General features: G+C 38.4%; 1 protein-coding gene across 3 annotated transcripts in view; it reads left to right on the top strand.

The window, feature by feature from the left end:
• The window catches only part of dpyda (dihydropyrimidine dehydrogenase a), a 174958-nt gene that overhangs the window by 25277 nt on the left and 131396 nt on the right, over positions 1-18285 (top strand). For all 3 annotated transcript variants that reach the window (XR_014604526.1, XM_084103109.1, XM_084103110.1), the window contains exons 3-4: positions 6036-6118; positions 17363-17450. Coding sequence is in view for 2 of the 3 variants with exons in the window: in XM_084103109.1 (XP_083959235.1) it covers positions 6036-6118; positions 17363-17450 (171 nt within the window). In the remaining variant the exon portion in view is untranslated. The remainder of the gene's footprint in view (positions 1-6035; positions 6119-17362; positions 17451-18285) is intronic.

An 18285-nucleotide genomic window follows, 5' to 3' on the forward strand; every position in this document is an offset into this window, starting at 1 on the left:
AACCAAGCTCCCAAAATGACTTAGTTTCAGATTTTGCCTCAGCATAATGTCATAGTGTGATGAAATTCTCATTTGCATAAGATCAATGCCTATCATCATTGCCTCTTTAGCCCCGCCCACCGATTGGCGCATGTCCTGTAGTAGTAAATTTGAAAGAGACTGCAAACACAGGATTGCTGGAACAACAACAACAAAAAAAAAGATAGAGATGCCTCTGAGGATTACAAGATGTTCTACAGTTCCAAGTTGTGGAAAAGTCTCACTTGATCCTAAGTGTGAATGAGCTTTATTTTAAACAAAGTTTCAGATCGCGTCAGTAAAACACTGTTAGGGTATGTTTACCAGAGGTGTAAAGTCCAGGTTCAGAAAGTAAAAGTCCTCCTCAATATTTTGTTCCAATCACCTGGATTTGCTAATTAGCACATTTTCTTAGCCAGGAGATAGAACTAATTAGTGAAATTAGGTGGAATTAGGTTCATGGGTGGAATTTTTTTCTGACACCTGGACTTTACACCTCTGACGTTTACACAACAATGACATGCTTAAAACTGCGAAGTTTTTCCTTTGAGTTTTCCGCGTACAGACGACACCATTGTCAAAACGATTCCCATTCACACGGATCCTTGTAAACGACTAAAAACGCTGTTTTCTGCTGCCAGGCCTTTAGATAGCGATGAAACACTATAGACTGAACACGTAATACCTCCTTCTTTATATCTATCTTTATACCCTGTAATGTGCTTGACGTCATCGTCTTCAGAGATTCACGTTTTTGTTGTTTACACGGAGACCGTTTGCGTTTTGCGTTTTCAGGCACCCAAAATGCCATTGTCGTGTAAATGAACGACCAAAACACATAAAGTTTTACGTTTTTAGTTGAAAACGGTGTCGTGTAAACAGGCCCTTAGTCTGTTTGCTTCATTTTACACACAGAGATGCTGTGTGACAATGTATGCAGAGACCCCCTGTTATGATTGTAAAGCACCTTGGGTGTACAGTACATAGGAAAGCGCTATAAATGCCTCATTTATTCATTCATGCATTCATATTGTGACCTTCTTCCTCGTAGTCAGCTCTGTTCTCTGTCATTGGCTTGGACTTTATAGTTGGGACTGCTTCTAGTTTATTAGGCATCAGAGCTAATTGCTTTAATGAGACATGATGAAAGAGAAAGGAGGCAGAGGAAAAAAGCTTAATTTGAATCCTTTCTGGAATTCGTTAAGTAATTCAAATTGGCTTTCATAATTCCTGTTCCGCGCCAGGTCACCACTGAGGTCCAAAGATAGAATGTAAACTGAATATCTTAAATAGATTTTCCTTTATAGCAAAATCATCTTGCGTCTTCCTTGAATCTAGTCTCGACCTCACACTCATTAGATGAATAAATTATGGACAAATTACCACAATTTGGGTGCTAACCGTTTTTTCTAAGCGATATTAAGGTTCTTTGAAGCTTTTAAAGTAAGTAATTATGTCTTAAAAAATCATCCAATGAATTATACTTAGGAATTATGATGTCTAATGGAGTCTAAGATCTATCTATCTATCTATCTATCTATCTATCTATCTATCTATCTATCTATCTATCTATCTATCTATCTATCTATCTATCTATCTATCTATCTATCTATCTATCTATCTGTCTGTCTGTCTGTCTGTCTGTCTGTCTGTCTGTCTGTCTGTCTATCTATTGGTCTATCTGTCTGTCTGTATATCGTTCTATCGGTCTATCTATCATTCTGTCTTTTTATAGTTCCATCCATCCATCCATCCTTCTATTTATTGTTTAGACTTTATTGTTCAAGTGTCATTTAAATGGATAGCTCACCCAAAAAAAAAAAAAAAACCCACATCATTAGAAGGTTGAAGAATGTCGGTAACCAAACAGTTGATGGACCCCGTTGACTTCATATTTTTTCCCCATACTATGTAAGTCAATGATCAACTGTTTGGTTACCCATATTCCTCAAAACATCTTTCTTTTGTGTTCAACAGAAGAAAGAAATTCATAGAGGTTTGGAACAACTTGAAGGTGAGTAAATTATGAAAATTTCTTTTTTGATTTCTTTTTTTTGGGTGAACTATCCCTTTAAGTCTAATTTGAGGAATACTTCATTTCCTGCAGTATTATGCTGCTCTCTGTTTTGCATGATACAGTTGACAAAGATATATCCAGCACTCATATTCTGATCACCCATTAAATCATTACAATCATAAAAGACAACAGAGAATCAATTTTCCTTTTAAAAACATCCAGGCATCAATACGAAATGATCCAAAATACTTTAATGTTGAGGCTACATCTGTAATCTTCACATCTGTAATGGTAGATATCATGTTAAAACAAGGATTGTGTTGTAAATGCTGTTAATTCTCATTGGTCCAAATTCCAACTCCTCATAACTGTGTATATTAAACATGATATATGCTCTGACTAGCAGGGAGGTGTCAGTTAGCAGTTTCATTATTGCGTTAGGACACTTTGTTAGCTTTACTCCATTGAATGTTAGCCAGCAGGTGTTGATATGCATTGGGCTGCACAAAGTATTACTTTAACACAGGCTTTAGTCTTAAGCAGTGAATTAAAGTGTGTGTAAGTGCTCATCTCTAATTACCTGGCACAATTACACGCCACATTGGATCAACACGGCTATCGATTGCTGCCGTCTAAGCTGATATCGGCCCTACTTCACTGCGCTAGATTGTAAGTTTCGGGTGAAGAAAGGGTGAAGTGATCAATGCGTTTTATCTGTTGGAACATGCATACATCACCGCCTCCAATGCCACCCATCCCATAATGCCACACTTTCCTCCTTTTCCTCACAGGATTTAGCCTCCACTACATGGATTAGAGAACCGCATCCGCCGCCTAATCCATTCAGGCGAAGGGGAGGAGATTACAATGTTGGGGTTTGATGTTAATAGAAACCCTTAATAAGTCCTTTTTTTGTACTTTTACATGCTCCTTAATGTATAAAGGAAAACACAAAGGGCTTGCTATGCCTGCTCAGCTGGCTATGTGTACCGTTCCAACAGCACTGGAATCATCTGAATGGTTTTCAGCTCAGAATGGGCTGCTTTCTGTCATGCTTTTTCATTAATGAGATTTCCATATAAAGCTGGTCGTCTTGTCAGTGTCTTTAGGGTCTTTTCTTTTTTTTTTCTGTCTGAGGGGAGGGAAGACGCTGTCATTATTGAAGCGTTTTTGCTGAGAACTATTATTGATAGAGATCCTTAAAAAAACATATCACAGACTTGACGAGGAGCGTGTCATACCACTATACGTAATGAGTCTTATTAATCACACTTATACTAAAGGAACGTTTCTAAATGTATCGAGGACTGTTAATCTGGTCGTCGCATAGTGTGAAGTTTTCTGAGCTCTATTCATGCATTAGACAGGGTATGTAAACTCATAAGTTTACATACCCCTTGCAGAATGTGCAAGATGCTAATAAAAAAGTTAGAAGGGATCATAAAATTTGCATGTTATTTTTTTACTACTGTCCTGAATAAGCTGTTTTACATAATTTAATTATTATGTTTATGTAGTTATAACATAATTTACTTAATGTTTTACATTCATTTAAAATAACTGGTTTCTATTATATATATATGTATGTATGTATACTACATATATATATATATATATATGTGTGTGTGTGTGTGTGTGTGTGTGTGTGTGTGTGTATATATACACATACATGCATACATTACTCTTAAATAATATATTAAATTCTTAAAAATACAAACAAATGTTTTTGTATATTGTTCAAATGATTCCAATTTATTTATTTTTTACATCTACAAAATATATAAAGTTTTATTTATAGCATTTTTGTATATAATTTCATTAATAATTTTGAATGATTTATTTCAACTAAATTCTCTTCAATTCTCTAGATGTTTGCGTTTTTGTTGTTGTTGTAGAATTATAGATCATTTTCATCATGGCACCAATGGGTTTCTGATCCCAGTGATTTTATACTGGCTACTCACCTTCACTTTCAGGCAGAATGTACTCCACCCCTTTAAATTGATTGTCATATATGAATATTTGCTATTCTTTGTCCCTCGTCATTGTCAAGGGAGCTGAAGTTTGATTTTTGCAGTGTAAACCGTATGTGTGTGTGCGAGCGCTGTTATTGAGTTATTCAAATCACAGACTTTGGCTCGCAGAGAGAGAGCGCTCCGAGAATGCGGTGCCCACGCACATTATTTCCCAAATATCTCTGCTTCCCGATGCAATATTTCCTTGTCACCCACAAGCTCAGACAGTGCAATAATTATCAATTTCCATATCATTGTGTTTTTATTGTTTGAGCAACATAAAATAAAACATTTGTTAATGCCACTCAGTTAGACGAGAGCAGCGTGGAAAGATGAGGGAGGGAAATGTAATTAAAAAAAACTCTGACTTGCACTTTGTCTGTAATCATGTAAATTGAATGTCAGTCAGAATGGCGAGCACGTTCTGTTATTAGATTCCAAACTCCTCGTGCCCGCCGCGTGCCTTACCAAACACTGAGTCTGCCACCGTCGCTACTGTATGAGACCCAAGCGGGCAGAGCTGACAAACTCAGTGTTGTCATAGCAGGAATATTAACACTGTTTACATTTGTTAAGTGATTTATTAGTTAAAAACTTCTTTGAAGTTTAGTTTGTACCTGTGCAATCTTTTTTTTTTCCGAGTGATATATTAAGCATAATATTATATTGTTTATTATAATAATTTTGCTAAGTAATTTATGCTCCTTGTTACATTTAGTTCTGTTTATTTTAGACTCATTTATATAAAACGTTTTTTTTTTTTTTTTTTTATCATTGCATTTTTTTTTTTTTTTTTACAATCTAAGCTGCCTGTCATGCATCTGGAAAATGTACTTAAGTTATAAGTATAGTTATAATTAGATGTACAGCAAGTCTTATTTGTCTTAATTACTTCGCAGCACTGCTCTTCACTTTTCTAACAGAAGTCCAGTTTATCTCTTTAGTGTTGAACAAACATCCTCTGAATCATTCACCGAGGATTACTAACATTTGTTGTTGTAGTTCTGTTGTGTGCTTCGTCACGTGACTTTAGATGTTCAGAGGTTCAAATGCAGAAGAAACCCCGGATTCGTTCCGCTGAGTGGAAAAACTTCCTCAAGGGTTGTGATTGATGTGAGCTGTCAAGTTCTGAGTGGGGACCAACTGTCACCTGAGAGCTGGATGAATACAAAATTATTCACGGTCAAGTTTGCATGTGAAATTGCATTACATGTTGATGTAGGTTTTTCCAACCGTGCATGGCTTTAGCTTGAAGTCAGTTTCCAACTGTACTATCTATCCATCTATCCATCTATCTATCTAATCTATCTATCATTGTTGTAATTATTAAAAGTAGTAATAATGATAATAATTATACATTTTATTTGAATAACACCTTTCATGCATAAAATGCAACTTAACATGCTTCAAATGTCAGAATAACAGAAAAAAACAACAACAAAAACCACAAAAAAAAAACCTGCGCTCAAACATGATGGCGGATTCCGGGCAGTTGCCGAGGGCAGAGGTCTTTTTTAGTATTCATGTTTGCTTGCTTGTTTTCATGTACATGTGTGTCAGTTTATTACGTGGTCTAAATCTGGAGTACCGGGGAGCGGAAATAGGATCTCTTTGTAATTACCTGCTTGTCCATACCAGCACGTTTGATTCAAACTCCGCACCTACCTTCAGGGGTCAGGGGCTAGAGAGGGGTCGATTACCATGACAACCGCAGTCCGAGCCCCACGCTTCGACATTTTGTACCAGCCCAGGAGTTGGCCGTGTCACATCCGATGAATCACACGGCACAGCCACGGCAGTGCGCTACAATCTGCATGAGAGCGTGGAGGAACAGTCTTGCTGATGAAGTTTGAGTGGATTATGTTCAAAGCCTGTGTAACAGCCCCAATCAATGCGATGTACCGCGCACACACAAACATCCAAACAAATAACAGCGCCTCCTCTGTCATCTCATTTCTCTCTCCCTCTCTCTCTCTCTCTTGCAGAGCTGCGTGAAGCTAGAGAACAATTTTGATGACATCAAACACACGACTCTGAGTGAGCGTGGAGCACTTCGGGAAGCGGTGAGGTAAGACCAGGTCACCATGGCAACAGTCACAGATGTGGAGAGGACCAAAGTACTGGTGGCGGTGGTCGTGGGGGATTGGGGGAAGTCATTCTTCATTATTTGGGGAACAAATGAGTTTATTGCCACCATTCAGTCAGCCTCTCGAAGGTATTAATTTGTGCGAGGAGAAGACGTCCCTTAGGGCTCCAGATCAGCTATATGGCGTCGGAACAAACTGCGCTCGGCTAACCTGTCAATGTTTAATTTGACTCTCTGGAGCACGTTATCGGCTGTGGTGTTTATGCTTGTCTCTTTCTCTTTAGTGCAAAGGCAGCACCACTAGTATAATTGCTCATTCTTCTATACAAACTCATATCGCTGAGTATTCAGCGTTGGCACATACTATAACTCATACCGCACCGTTTGTCCAGTCATTTGTGGCACTTGATTGAAGACCTTACATCATATGCTGGTGTTTGGTTTTTGATGATTAGTTTATTCATTTCTGCCACTTCAACAAAGACTTAAAGGGGACCTATTATGCAAAATTCACTTTTATGAGGTATTTGAACACAGATGTGTAAACAACCAGCCTATAATGGTAAAAATCCACCCACTTCTTTTTTATATCCCCATAATTCATAAACAGTAGCCGCATTTCCATTACCCTTCAAATTGCGCAAATTGATATTAGGCTACGCCCAATGGAAAGCCGTCATTTTCGCAAAAACTCCCATATATCGCAAAAAAAGGTTTTACGCTCGCATGAGGTGGTTTTTCAAGCAATTCGAAAATGGCATATTTCGCAAAACTGCAATGGAAACCGCTTTTTCGCATTTACGGGTCACTTGACGTAGATGGCGCGGTACGTTTGGACAGAAGTCAAGTGAAATGTCAGAAATTGTCAGTAGCTGTGTTCAGCCTTACATGTTCAAACAGGAGTCGCACACTGATGGAGAGACTCGGGAAGAAGTTAATGTACAACTTTAGGAGGCAACTGGATGTTTCTGAATGGTTAGCGGATAAATTTATGTAGTTGTAGTGGAGTTGAATCTCTAAATCAGCGCAGTGACCTCATCGTCACTAAAATAGCTAAGCAGGTTGTTCATCATCATTCGTTCTTTGGACAGCCTACAACTTCTTTGAATATAAAGTAGCTTCTAAAGTGACTATATTAAAGTCCTGTATATTTAAAAAATAATAAGAGTATTAAATTAATTTCTCATCCACTTTCATCTCACTGATCCACTGTGCAAGAATAGATTTATTGAGAAGTGTGTTGAGATGACAGAATCCGGTGTTCGCAGTGAGCGTTATAAAAATCTCCCCTAATCTGCTTAGCTTCATTAGAAGAGATCGAGAAGGATTACAGTGAACTGCATGTATATGAACATAATTCCTAGCAATATTTAAGCGGCTCATAGATAAATACATCATCAGGGATGCACAAACAGCAACAAAAAAAAAGCAATTAATTAAATTCCCTTCATGGAAAATTGTCCGTTAGTTGCCAGCCTTATGAATTATTGCCAGGTTGTGGTAATTGGCTGAATCGATGGCAAAGGTTATGACTGCATGCATATAAGGGAGCGTGCTCATACATGCAAATGTAAATACGGATACATTCACGTCCATGTGCCTCAACTTTCTTTCCTGCGTGACAACTAGCCCCAAGTTTTAACAATCTGAAAGTACTTATGAACTATAAGAAGCAAGCAACAGTATAATAAGTTATGAAGGATTTGCAGGTGAAATCAAATTGAAGTGTGGTTTCGTCTCACGGGATTTATCTGATGTCACGCTGTTCACCGTTTGCTGTCCACCTCAGTCTGCCGAAGTAAAAACGATTTTACCTGCTAATTAACAAGACAAAAACAAAATAGAAGGAGAATATGATTAGAAATGCAAGAAAAAACGAACAGAGCTTATATTTGACCCTGTGGTAGGCCGGCAGGGTGGCTGAGGTGAGCACAGATTGGTGATGATGGAAAAGGTTCCTTTCCTCAATTACGCCTGTTCCAGGGCGCTCAGCGTATAATCACACGGAAATAAGCCTGCGACATGACTTTAATTGAGGAAGTTAACAAGGTTAGCTACACTTTACCAATTTCACACTGCACAAATCACTCCGCAGACCTTCAGAATGAATATCCATAAACCTTTTGCCTAAAAACAAGTGCAGGAGAATAAATTTAGGCAATCATGTCATTAATCTCCTGATAGAAATGGGAAACTAGCAGATCCTCGTCTTACGCTCTCAAAGCTAAAGGAAGCAATATAACATAGCTTAACTGTTCCTCTGGTGTGGCACACCTGATGTACTCAATTTTCTTTTGCTGGGGAAAATTAAGAGCCCAATTTAATGTTCAAATCGTATTTTAAAATGTAATTTATTTCTGTGATATTTCTGTTAGAATTCTTTGATGAATATATTTCTTTAATTAATTGCGATTAATCGCACCTAACATTCTAGTTTTTGTTATATAACCTTTTCTTCTGGCTGTATGTGTTATATTATCTGTACATTCTTCTATCCTGCTTCCATTATCTGCGGGGACCAATCACAAACTGGCTTATTCACCTGGCGCGCTATTGGCAGGTTTAATCCAATCCAATTCCTTTTAACCTATCGACGATGCTCAATGGCTTCTTTCGTTTAGCAAACAAATCGCTTGAGTACCACTCACTTTCATGTTTTTTTTTTTGCACAACCTGCAAAAATCGCTCGATGCCATTGTTGCTTCTGCAAACCGCTGATCAATGCTCCAAACCAACACGTTTGTTGACACGTTTCCTGCCTGGACTTTCCGCTGCAAAGTACGTCACCCGGATCGTTGGTCTGATTGGTTGAAGGACTATCCAGTTGCGTACAGAGTCATTTGAACTATGCCCGTTGATCACGCCTCTTGTGCAGTAGAAAATACAGAGCAGACTCCCCAGACTAATGTTCAATCTTAAAAAATTGAGCTTGGCCTGTTGATAGCCAGACTAGACGTGCATCCCATTTTCTCACAACTCTACATTCATTAAAGGCACACTATGCAGTTTCTGTTTTTGTCAAACAGCGACCCCTAGAGTCGCTGTGGAGTACTTGTATTTAACGTTACTGTCGTAAATAGTTTCTCGTTTTCTTTTCCTTGACTCTTTCGACCGTGTTTTCTTCGTCAACTCTGCCATGATTCATGTCTGAAATGCGTGCTAATGTCTTCCATAGAGGCTGCTTCATATGTTGTTGATGTATGTGACGTCGTGCCATAAAGCAAGTCGTGATTCTTGCGAGATTTGTCAGGGCGACACCTCTCAAACTTGCATTGTTGGCATCCCCCCCCCCCCCCCCCCCAGTTCGTTTACCATCGAAATGATTTCGAAGCTGTTATATTAAGGTACAAATTTTGTATAGTGTGCCTTTAAGACATTAACTCATTTAAGACTTTGGTTACAAAATGGTCATTTCTTTGAATAATTTTGTGTGTTTTTGTCCATTCAAGTGAGAAAAAGAACTCAATGCTGTACTGGCTGAGTTCTCTTTTGTGTCTTATCGTGCTTGAATGGTTTAAAAGCATTTGCATAAATAAGAGCGTGATCATATAATGTAACACTAGCTAAGTGATGATGGGGAAAAAAGTATGCTGCATTAATTGCGTTAAATATTTTTAACGTGTTAAACTGAATTATTTTTTTTATATATATAGAATATAATTTCAGACGGTGGGAAAGAGTAAAAAACATCTGCTCTGAGTTTGTCTGTTTCAGCAAGCTAAAGTTCACCGCTCACCTATTTCCTTTTCCTTTCAAGATGGCACCTTCCTGCAGAGTGTGTCTGTAAACTCAGCAAGAGAAGGAGCGAAAGATGTTGTAGGCAAGCACCCGTTAACTAAGCAAGCAAGATCTTTTTTTTTTAATCCCTTTTCAAGCTCCAAGCACTGATTTCCAGACCCTCTGAGCAACTCAGACTCCAGGTGTCGAGGGGAGGCGGCCCGGGTGCGGCCCGTGGTCTTACAGGTCACAGTGAAGGTCACAGGTATAGTGTCCAGTCGCAGCATTAGTGAAGGGGCTAATGAATGCTCGGTCATGCCTCGCTTCCTGTTGAGCTTCATATTATTCAAAGCTCTCTCCATCTCTCCGGTGTCTGATCAGTCAGCGGAGCCGCGTCCGTACTGTCACTGCGCTGAGGGATAGCCACCCGTTCCCTAAACGCAAGCTTATGACTCACACGGATGTAACGGCCGTCATCCGTCTGCGCTCTGATTTGCTCTGATTGTCCACCGGGCCGCGCGCCGGGCGTCGTTAACCCCTCTGTCACTCCGGAGAGAGTGATGAACTTGGCTGGGGGTAAACATTGCCCTTAAAGCATCTCCACACACATCCAATAGCTATATGAATTTCAATTGAATTTCAAATGGTCCGGACCTTGAGAGGACTTGAGGTGACCTTTGTCAATGCACCACTGTAGGGGAGAGCGCTTATATATTCAACCCCCTCGAGCGCAGAGATCAAGGCTGAAGATTCACCTTCAAAATGACATCAGGGCCTTTGCGGGTTTCTTTATTCTTTTTCTAAATAGTGAATTTTTCTTCAGTTAATGCTGAAACGAGTGTCGCTATTGTTGTTGCTTATACCTATTACTGTATTTTTCTGGACAAAACCTCACAGTATCACTTATCACACACTGTTATGGACATGAATGGATTTACGGAATCAGACATGGAAGGTTTTTAATCAACAAATGATTAAACAATTTAAAACAACCCTATAGACCTCAGAATTTGAGGATAAACCACCCAATAACATAAAAACAGTGTTATTTTAGGATTATTTATATTCTATTATGGTATTTATTAATAAAACAGTGTTATTTTAGGATTATTTATATTCTATTATGGTATTTATTAATAAAACAGTGTTATTTTAGTATTATGTACTATGGTATTTATTACAATTTTGTATTGTCTATTTTTTCAGTTTTTTATTTACAATTTTTACTTTTAAGTTTTAGTAATTTTTTAAGTGCTTTTATTTTTATATTTTAATATTCGTTGAAATGTTAAATACATGAATGATACAAGCATGAGATTATTTATTGTATTATTTATACCGTTTCACAATTGTATATTTTTGGAATGTTACCAGATATTGATATTAGAAACGTAATTTTGATAAATATACAGTAGTATTGCTGAAAATGTTGGAATATTAAGGTAGTGAACAAGTACGTACAATGCTGGTCCATGTGTTTAAGTGTTCAAACAAACAAAAAATTATAAAGCGATGGCAATTAATTACACATTGAGCCAATAAATAAATAAAAATATTTACAGGTAGTTGTAGGGAATAGTTGACGACGGGCCGTTGAATTATTAGAAAAACAAAAAAACTATATAAATGTAATTTTGGTAGTTTGACATTTTTACTGTTTGTTATATATATTTAAATGTCCTTGTGGGTTTTAGTTAATTTGCTGTTGTGGGCTGTAAGTAACTATTTTAGCCGTTTCCTATAAAATAATTGCACACCTTTAGAATTCTTGTCAATCAATCAGAATCAAGCATTCAACAGCCCGAAGTAAAACTTAAATTCGTGATTTGTGTGTTGTCAGATATCTAGACGTTCATAAATACAAACTTTGCCGTATTATCGGAGCAAAGGCCTGCTCTCACCGGACCATCTGAGAGTCTGCTTTAATTGGTCGAAAACACAAGTGTCAAAGCAATTAAGATGACAGGTGAAACCGTGCAGCAGGCGTGTACATTTAACCTCACTCGTCCACTTTGACAGATCCTACATTCTCCTATCACCATAGTAGCCACACATTTGATTCTGTTTAACTTTAAATACACCAAAGGGGAAAAGGGGATTTCTGACTGATGGTTGCATCCTTGAAAATTGTGTATACGGTTTGTGTTCTTGTCAATGGCATGGGCATTTTATAGCTAGATTAGCTACATCTGGATTAGGGAAATTGAACATCTAGAACGTGGTCTACAACTTTTACTGAAATGACAGCTTTGAGTGATGTGTCAATCAAATGCATATGATGCTTCAGGCTGAGATCTGTGCGCACGCACACACACACAGAGCCATGCAGGTCTCTCTCTCTCTTCATTTTTCAGTGTGCTGTGTTTGCAGCTGTTGGTTATCCCCCTGATCCCAGACAGACCCAGGCCGGGTGGTTTTGACAGTTCTGACGGCCGCTGTCCTAACCCTCAGTGCACAGAGTAATCTCACCTCACCTGGCGCTCTCTTCCCACCTGTCCCCAGCTGAGCTGCATTGCTGACATCATTAAACTTGCATCCAGATGCCCGAGCAAACTGACACAGCTGCGTCTATCGGGCAAGACAGATTCAACACTGCATACTCATATGTTCAGCCTGTGCCTTGGATGGGAGTTAACATAGTGTAAAACAAAGCACTTTTAATATTTGTTTTAATTTTAAGTTTAGGATTTCTATTTCTATTTTTATTTTATAGAATAGTACAGAAAAGAACAAATGGTGAAAAGAGGAGGGAAAAGATTGCCAATTGGATTTGCATGTTATGGATACTGATCTATTTTTCCATCCAGTATATAATATACTTAGTCCATCCATCCATCCATCCTTCAATCCAGTATTTAATAAACTTTGTTCATCATCCATCCAGTATATAATATACTTTGTTCATCCATCCATCCATCCATCCATCCATCCATCCATCCAGTACATAATATACTTTGTTCTTCCATCCATCCATCCATCCATCCATCCAGTATATAATATACTTTGTTCTTCCATCCATCCACCCAGTATATAATATACTTCGTTCTTCCATCCATCCATCCATCCATCTAGTATATAATGTACTTTGTTTATCCATCCATTCATCCATTCATCCAGTATATAATGTACTTTTTTCCATCCATCCATCCATCCATCCATCCATCCATCCATCATATTTTATAGATAGCTGTTGGCTCTCAATGTGCATTTTTCTTCTACTCTTGATGCTTTCAATGCTGCATTCAGCAGGGATTTTTTAATCCTTTGTTGTATTCCTGAAAAAACCCTTATTAAAAGATACAATTTGCCGCAACCCCAAGATTAAGAACAGAATTATTAGTTTCTTCAAGAAAAAGTGAAGAGCTGAATTTGTGGCGACAACTAATTCATAAAGGTAAGCAGTCATTAAAATGGCAAATCCTGGGAGGCCCAGGTTTTTATTGAATTGTACTTTTCCATTGTGGGTTCATTTTGGTTCAGATAAAATGAAAACAATGAATTGGGAGATTAGCTTACTGCACATTCCAGAACCCCATAATACTCTCATCATGGAAAACATTCAAACGCTAGATTATTACTCAAGTAAAACGATAAGGTAGGAAGCAGAAAGAGACGGGAGAATAAATCAGCTTGCAGTGGTCCGCTAATCAACGGCTCCTTTCATTTGAACGCACTGGATTATTTTTGGGAGGGTAATAAAAAAATACAGAAAGCAAAGGAAAAATTGTGTATGCATTTGATTGCGTTACAGCTCAGAAAAGCCCCAGCACTGTGTCTAATGCACTGCACTGCTAGGCAGTCTTTTCCTGAGCGCCGCTCTCAAAGCCCAGCTGAATTGCTGTGACCTAGAGCAATTCTTGAACAAATAAGATTGCCTTCGTGTGTGCATTATTTTCTGTTGACATTTGCTAAGCGCTTGGGCTGCTGGCCAGGGGAGACGGATGAGGGTCTAAAATGTGTCTGGATGTGCTGTGTCTTTAATGTTACCTTGGGAGGATAAAAAAGACAATGGTATTCCTGTCCACAGTCGTAGCGCAGAGCCCCGGCGTGTCAGAGGAGGGAATAGGTTATTTTATTCTCACTCTTTCTCGTTTTCACCCTCCCCCCCCACCCCGAGCTACAGTTTTTGAAAAGAGAGACAAAAATGCTCGGCAATCAACTGAAGGTGCCCCTCTCACAGATTCTCATTTTGATCTGTTGGGTCTCATATTTATGAATGTGTTTATACGTTTTGACTTGCCGTGGAACAGCTGTTTTCTGGACCATTTTTTTGCATTTTATTTCCCCCCGATGTCAACTTATAATATTAGTCAAGGTTTTTTGCACCAAAACAGTCTACATTTAGTTTTGCATGACCATTTCCCACCCCCTCTCTTACCTTTATGCTGAGTTCACACTGCACGATTTTCAAAGTAGTCGGGTCACCGTTCTTTTCACACTGCGTGACTGTCTGGGGTAACATTCAGTTGCTGGTGTGTTCACACTGCACGATGGATCGGGGACAGGAGGTGTTTTACACTGCATGACTTTACAAAAGAATCCCTGACAACTTCTGTCTGGTCCGCAAACAACGTTTCACAGCCAAACACAAGCGAGAACTGATAAGGAAATCATGGATGATCACGCGTGCATGAGACTGAAATTGTTATTAAAAATTATAGCCTGCTAGAAGATTGCGATCCAAATTGTCTGCCCTAATTTGCAGCGAAAAGGAGAAAAATAAACAGTTTATGCAGGAGGAAATGGTTGTGAAGACGAGGGGAGCAAGGACTGTGTGTTCTGCAAAGAGAGTTGGGGGTAAATCAATAATTTTGCAATGTGCTGCTGGTCAAGCAGATGTTTGTCCTTTGTTTCTGTTTGATATAATTGTAAATATATCTATTAAAATACTGATATTCTGGTCTACAACTCCTCCCCAAACATCCTGCTGTCCTGTATCTGGCTCTCTCATTGGCTGTCGGTCATCGCCGATGTAATTTTCAGTCAGAAGACATTCACACAGCAGGATTTTGAATCGCCGACAGGTCCAGATATTTAGCATGCCAAATATCTCACGGATCATTCATGCTGCGATTGTCACTCACGTGAATGAGCACCGATTTGCCTATGATTTTGGGCATTTGTCGGCGATCTCACAAAACCTGTCGGCGAGCGAAAATCAGGCCTAAAATCGTTCAGTGTGAACTCGGCATTAGAAATAAACAAGCAGGTTTTTGTTGAAGTACCTTGCAGGCTTCTATATGCAAATGCCCTCTGTTATGATTGGCTAATCGCAACATACTGGAGTATTTCACACTGTTGCTCATTAGGGCAAGCCAAGTTGCAGAATAATGAATAGGTGTTGATTTCTACATGTGGCTGTGATGTCATAACTACAGGTCGACTAATAAGGGTTTTTTAGTGAGAACAGAATATCTAAAGGCCAGTGAAATGCACATATATTCATGATATTCTTTAAGGAAATGTAGACCACGTGGGAATTGGACTTTTAGAGACATGAACTAAAAGCCACAAAACTTTGCAAGGTCTTCAAATATATTTATATTCTTTTATTTTGGTAATATACTTTTATTTGGGATGCATTAAATTGATCAAAAGTGACAGTAAAGCCTTCTTTTTAACTTTTTATTCGTCAAAGAATTCTGAAAACAAAGATATCATGTTTTCCCACAAAATATTAAGCAGCACAACTGTTTTCAACATCAAAAATAATAAGAAATGCTTCTTGAGTAGCAAATCAGCATATTAAAATGATTTCTGAAGGATCATGTGACACTGAAGACTGGAGTAATGATGCTGAAAATTCAGCTTTGCCATCACAGGAAAATATGAAATGTTTTTAAATATGTGAAAATATAACACAGTTGCTATAGTTAAGAAAAAGTGTTTTCTATGGTTAAAAAATTACACGCATACTAAAAAAATGTATTTTGATGTACAATTATGAAGACAATCAGCTGAATAATTGTCATTTGGTTACTTTTTTGGATGATATTTCAAACTATTACAAGTCGTAATCACTGCCATTTATTTGTTTCAATAAATGGTCTGGATGGACTGGGAAGGAAATGGTTGATATAAACTTTAGAGTATAGATATGTAACTTTCTTTTTTGAAGAGCAAGAAAAATCTTTTATCAATGATACATGATCTTTAATACATTTGCGCTAATGTATTCATTGTACAGGAAGCTGAATATGAACCACTGCACCGTTTCATGTTCTACATGCATATTTTGTAAGAGACACACAGCGATGATCATAGCAGATGATATATCGCTGATTTGGAAGAGTGCCTTTTCCTTCACAATAAGCAGAGAGGAACGGCAGCGAGAGAAATATTTCTGCGAGTGTGGCTTTATGTCTTCCCGCAGCTGCTCGGTGTCCCCTCTCTGTATTAATCATCTCTGTGCAGATCAGAAGTGCGATAGGCCCCGGCATCCTCCGAGACTAGCCTTCATCTCACCGTCAAAGCCCAGTCCAGACCCTCTCCCAGACGAAGACTCCTGCAATATCCCTAATCCTTAAGGCTAAGGATAATTTATGATCAAATAAAGAAAAGCAGGTCAAAACTAATGTCACATTATGATCAGCCACCCTGGTTGATAAAAGCGGGACTGGGACGGTAGCGTTGTGTGGTCCTCTGTGGCGTCGGTACCTGGCCGCTGCACTACAGTAATTACCCCACTGTCACCCCGGTAAGTGGTATTAATGGCAGCCTTGTGCACTCTAGTCCGCGCTGAGTTTAGAGAATAGTGAAACGGGATTATTATGGGCATCCAGCTGCGCGTGAAGCTAAACCTGCAGGTGTTATATGAGCGTTTGCGCTGCTTTTGTGTGTGAGCACTGTTGTGTTTTGTGTGCTTTTTGTTTCCACATACGCGGCACAAGTTGTGCGTTTCACATCGAAGACGACGGGGAGTCTTTTCTCCCCCCTTCTTGTTTCCGCGTCTCCTTCCCTGCCTCGATTTGCTCTGTTCCCTGTGTGCGTCTCCCCGTCCGCCCCCCCTCTGCTCATTGTAAAGGAAAAAGCACTCTTCCAAATTACTGATACATCATCTGAAGTCATTAGTGTGGTGAATTTTTAAACAGCTGTGTGTTTGTAAAATGCGAAATAATGATTGTGAGCTACAGTAGCAGCCCTCTTTCGTTTCCCAGCAGCCCCAGTCAGCTGCCTCCTGTCACACGCCATTCACATCCAGGGGCCAAACGTACCACATCCATTCTGATTGGGCATGAATATTTAATTGGGGCGGCTCCAAATTATCCTATTTGTCATTCAAAACTGGTGTGTCATCAATATGGCGTCTTTGAGATGTAGTTGCTGGGAGAAAAGTCCTCCGGCACAAAAGCTCGGGATTGATTTCCTCTGGGTGCCGTAGAGTGTTTGTAATTGGCTGGAATGTGCCGTTCCAGTGGGGCGACGACACAAAGTTCTGTTCTTACTGTAAATAACTTTACTTTGCATTGCATGTGAGGTAATTCAAACATTAATCTTGTTTTCTTACAGATGTTTGAAGTGTGCCGATGCGCCGTGTCAGAAAAGCTGCCCGACTAATCTGAACATAAAGGCCTTCATTACTAGTATCGCAAACAAGGTATGTTGCGTATCTACAAGTTGACTTTCTTAATAAATGTTTCTGGTCTCATTGAGCTCGATTCTTCTGATAAAAATGATTTTGTAATGTTTCATCAAAATGTAAGAACTTTATTTTTGGAGTTTTTACTCCATTTTTATATGAAACTAAACTTTCATCGGTCCACTTCCCAAAGGATATGTTTTGAATGCCATTTTTAATGTTAATTTTAATTTGAACAAGTATTAAAGGCATTCAAATTATTTGACACACTCTTTTCTTCCTATTTTGACGAACACATCAAAAACAGCTAATTGCTTTTAGTTTTTTTTACATTAATGAATTTATTTTAAAATGGCCAATGGGCTTTAGTTTTTTTTTAATTATTATTATTATTAAAAAAAAATGTAAAATTGTAATAGATTTTTTTATAGCCATTTTTTTAAATGAAAATTTATTTGAATTATTTAGACTTTGGATTTGTTTTATTTAAATATATATATATATTTTTCTTTTCAATATAGTCAGTAAGCTTTAGTTTGCATTATATTGTATTCTAGCGAAAACACGTTTAGCTACTTTCTATTGCTAGCTGGTCGCAGGTCACATTAGAAATGGGGGTCATTTTCATTTTCAAAAGCATTTTATTGAGCATAAATTCCTATTATACCTCTGCGCACAGGATGAGTCATCTGTATTTCCGGTCCATTTTTCAGGAAGAAAAAGAGTATTTTAAATGCATATATCTAGAAAAAGCTAAAATGTTAAGGAGTGCACTCGCATATAGATGGCCTCAAAGCTAACAGACATGGGCTAAAAGCCACAAAACTTTTATTTTCATTTCATGGGTTCTTTT

This window comes from Abramis brama (assembly GCF_963993115.1).
Source record: "Abramis brama genome assembly, chromosome: 24".
Classification (NCBI taxonomy): domain Eukaryota; kingdom Metazoa; phylum Chordata; class Actinopteri; order Cypriniformes; family Leuciscidae; genus Abramis; species Abramis brama.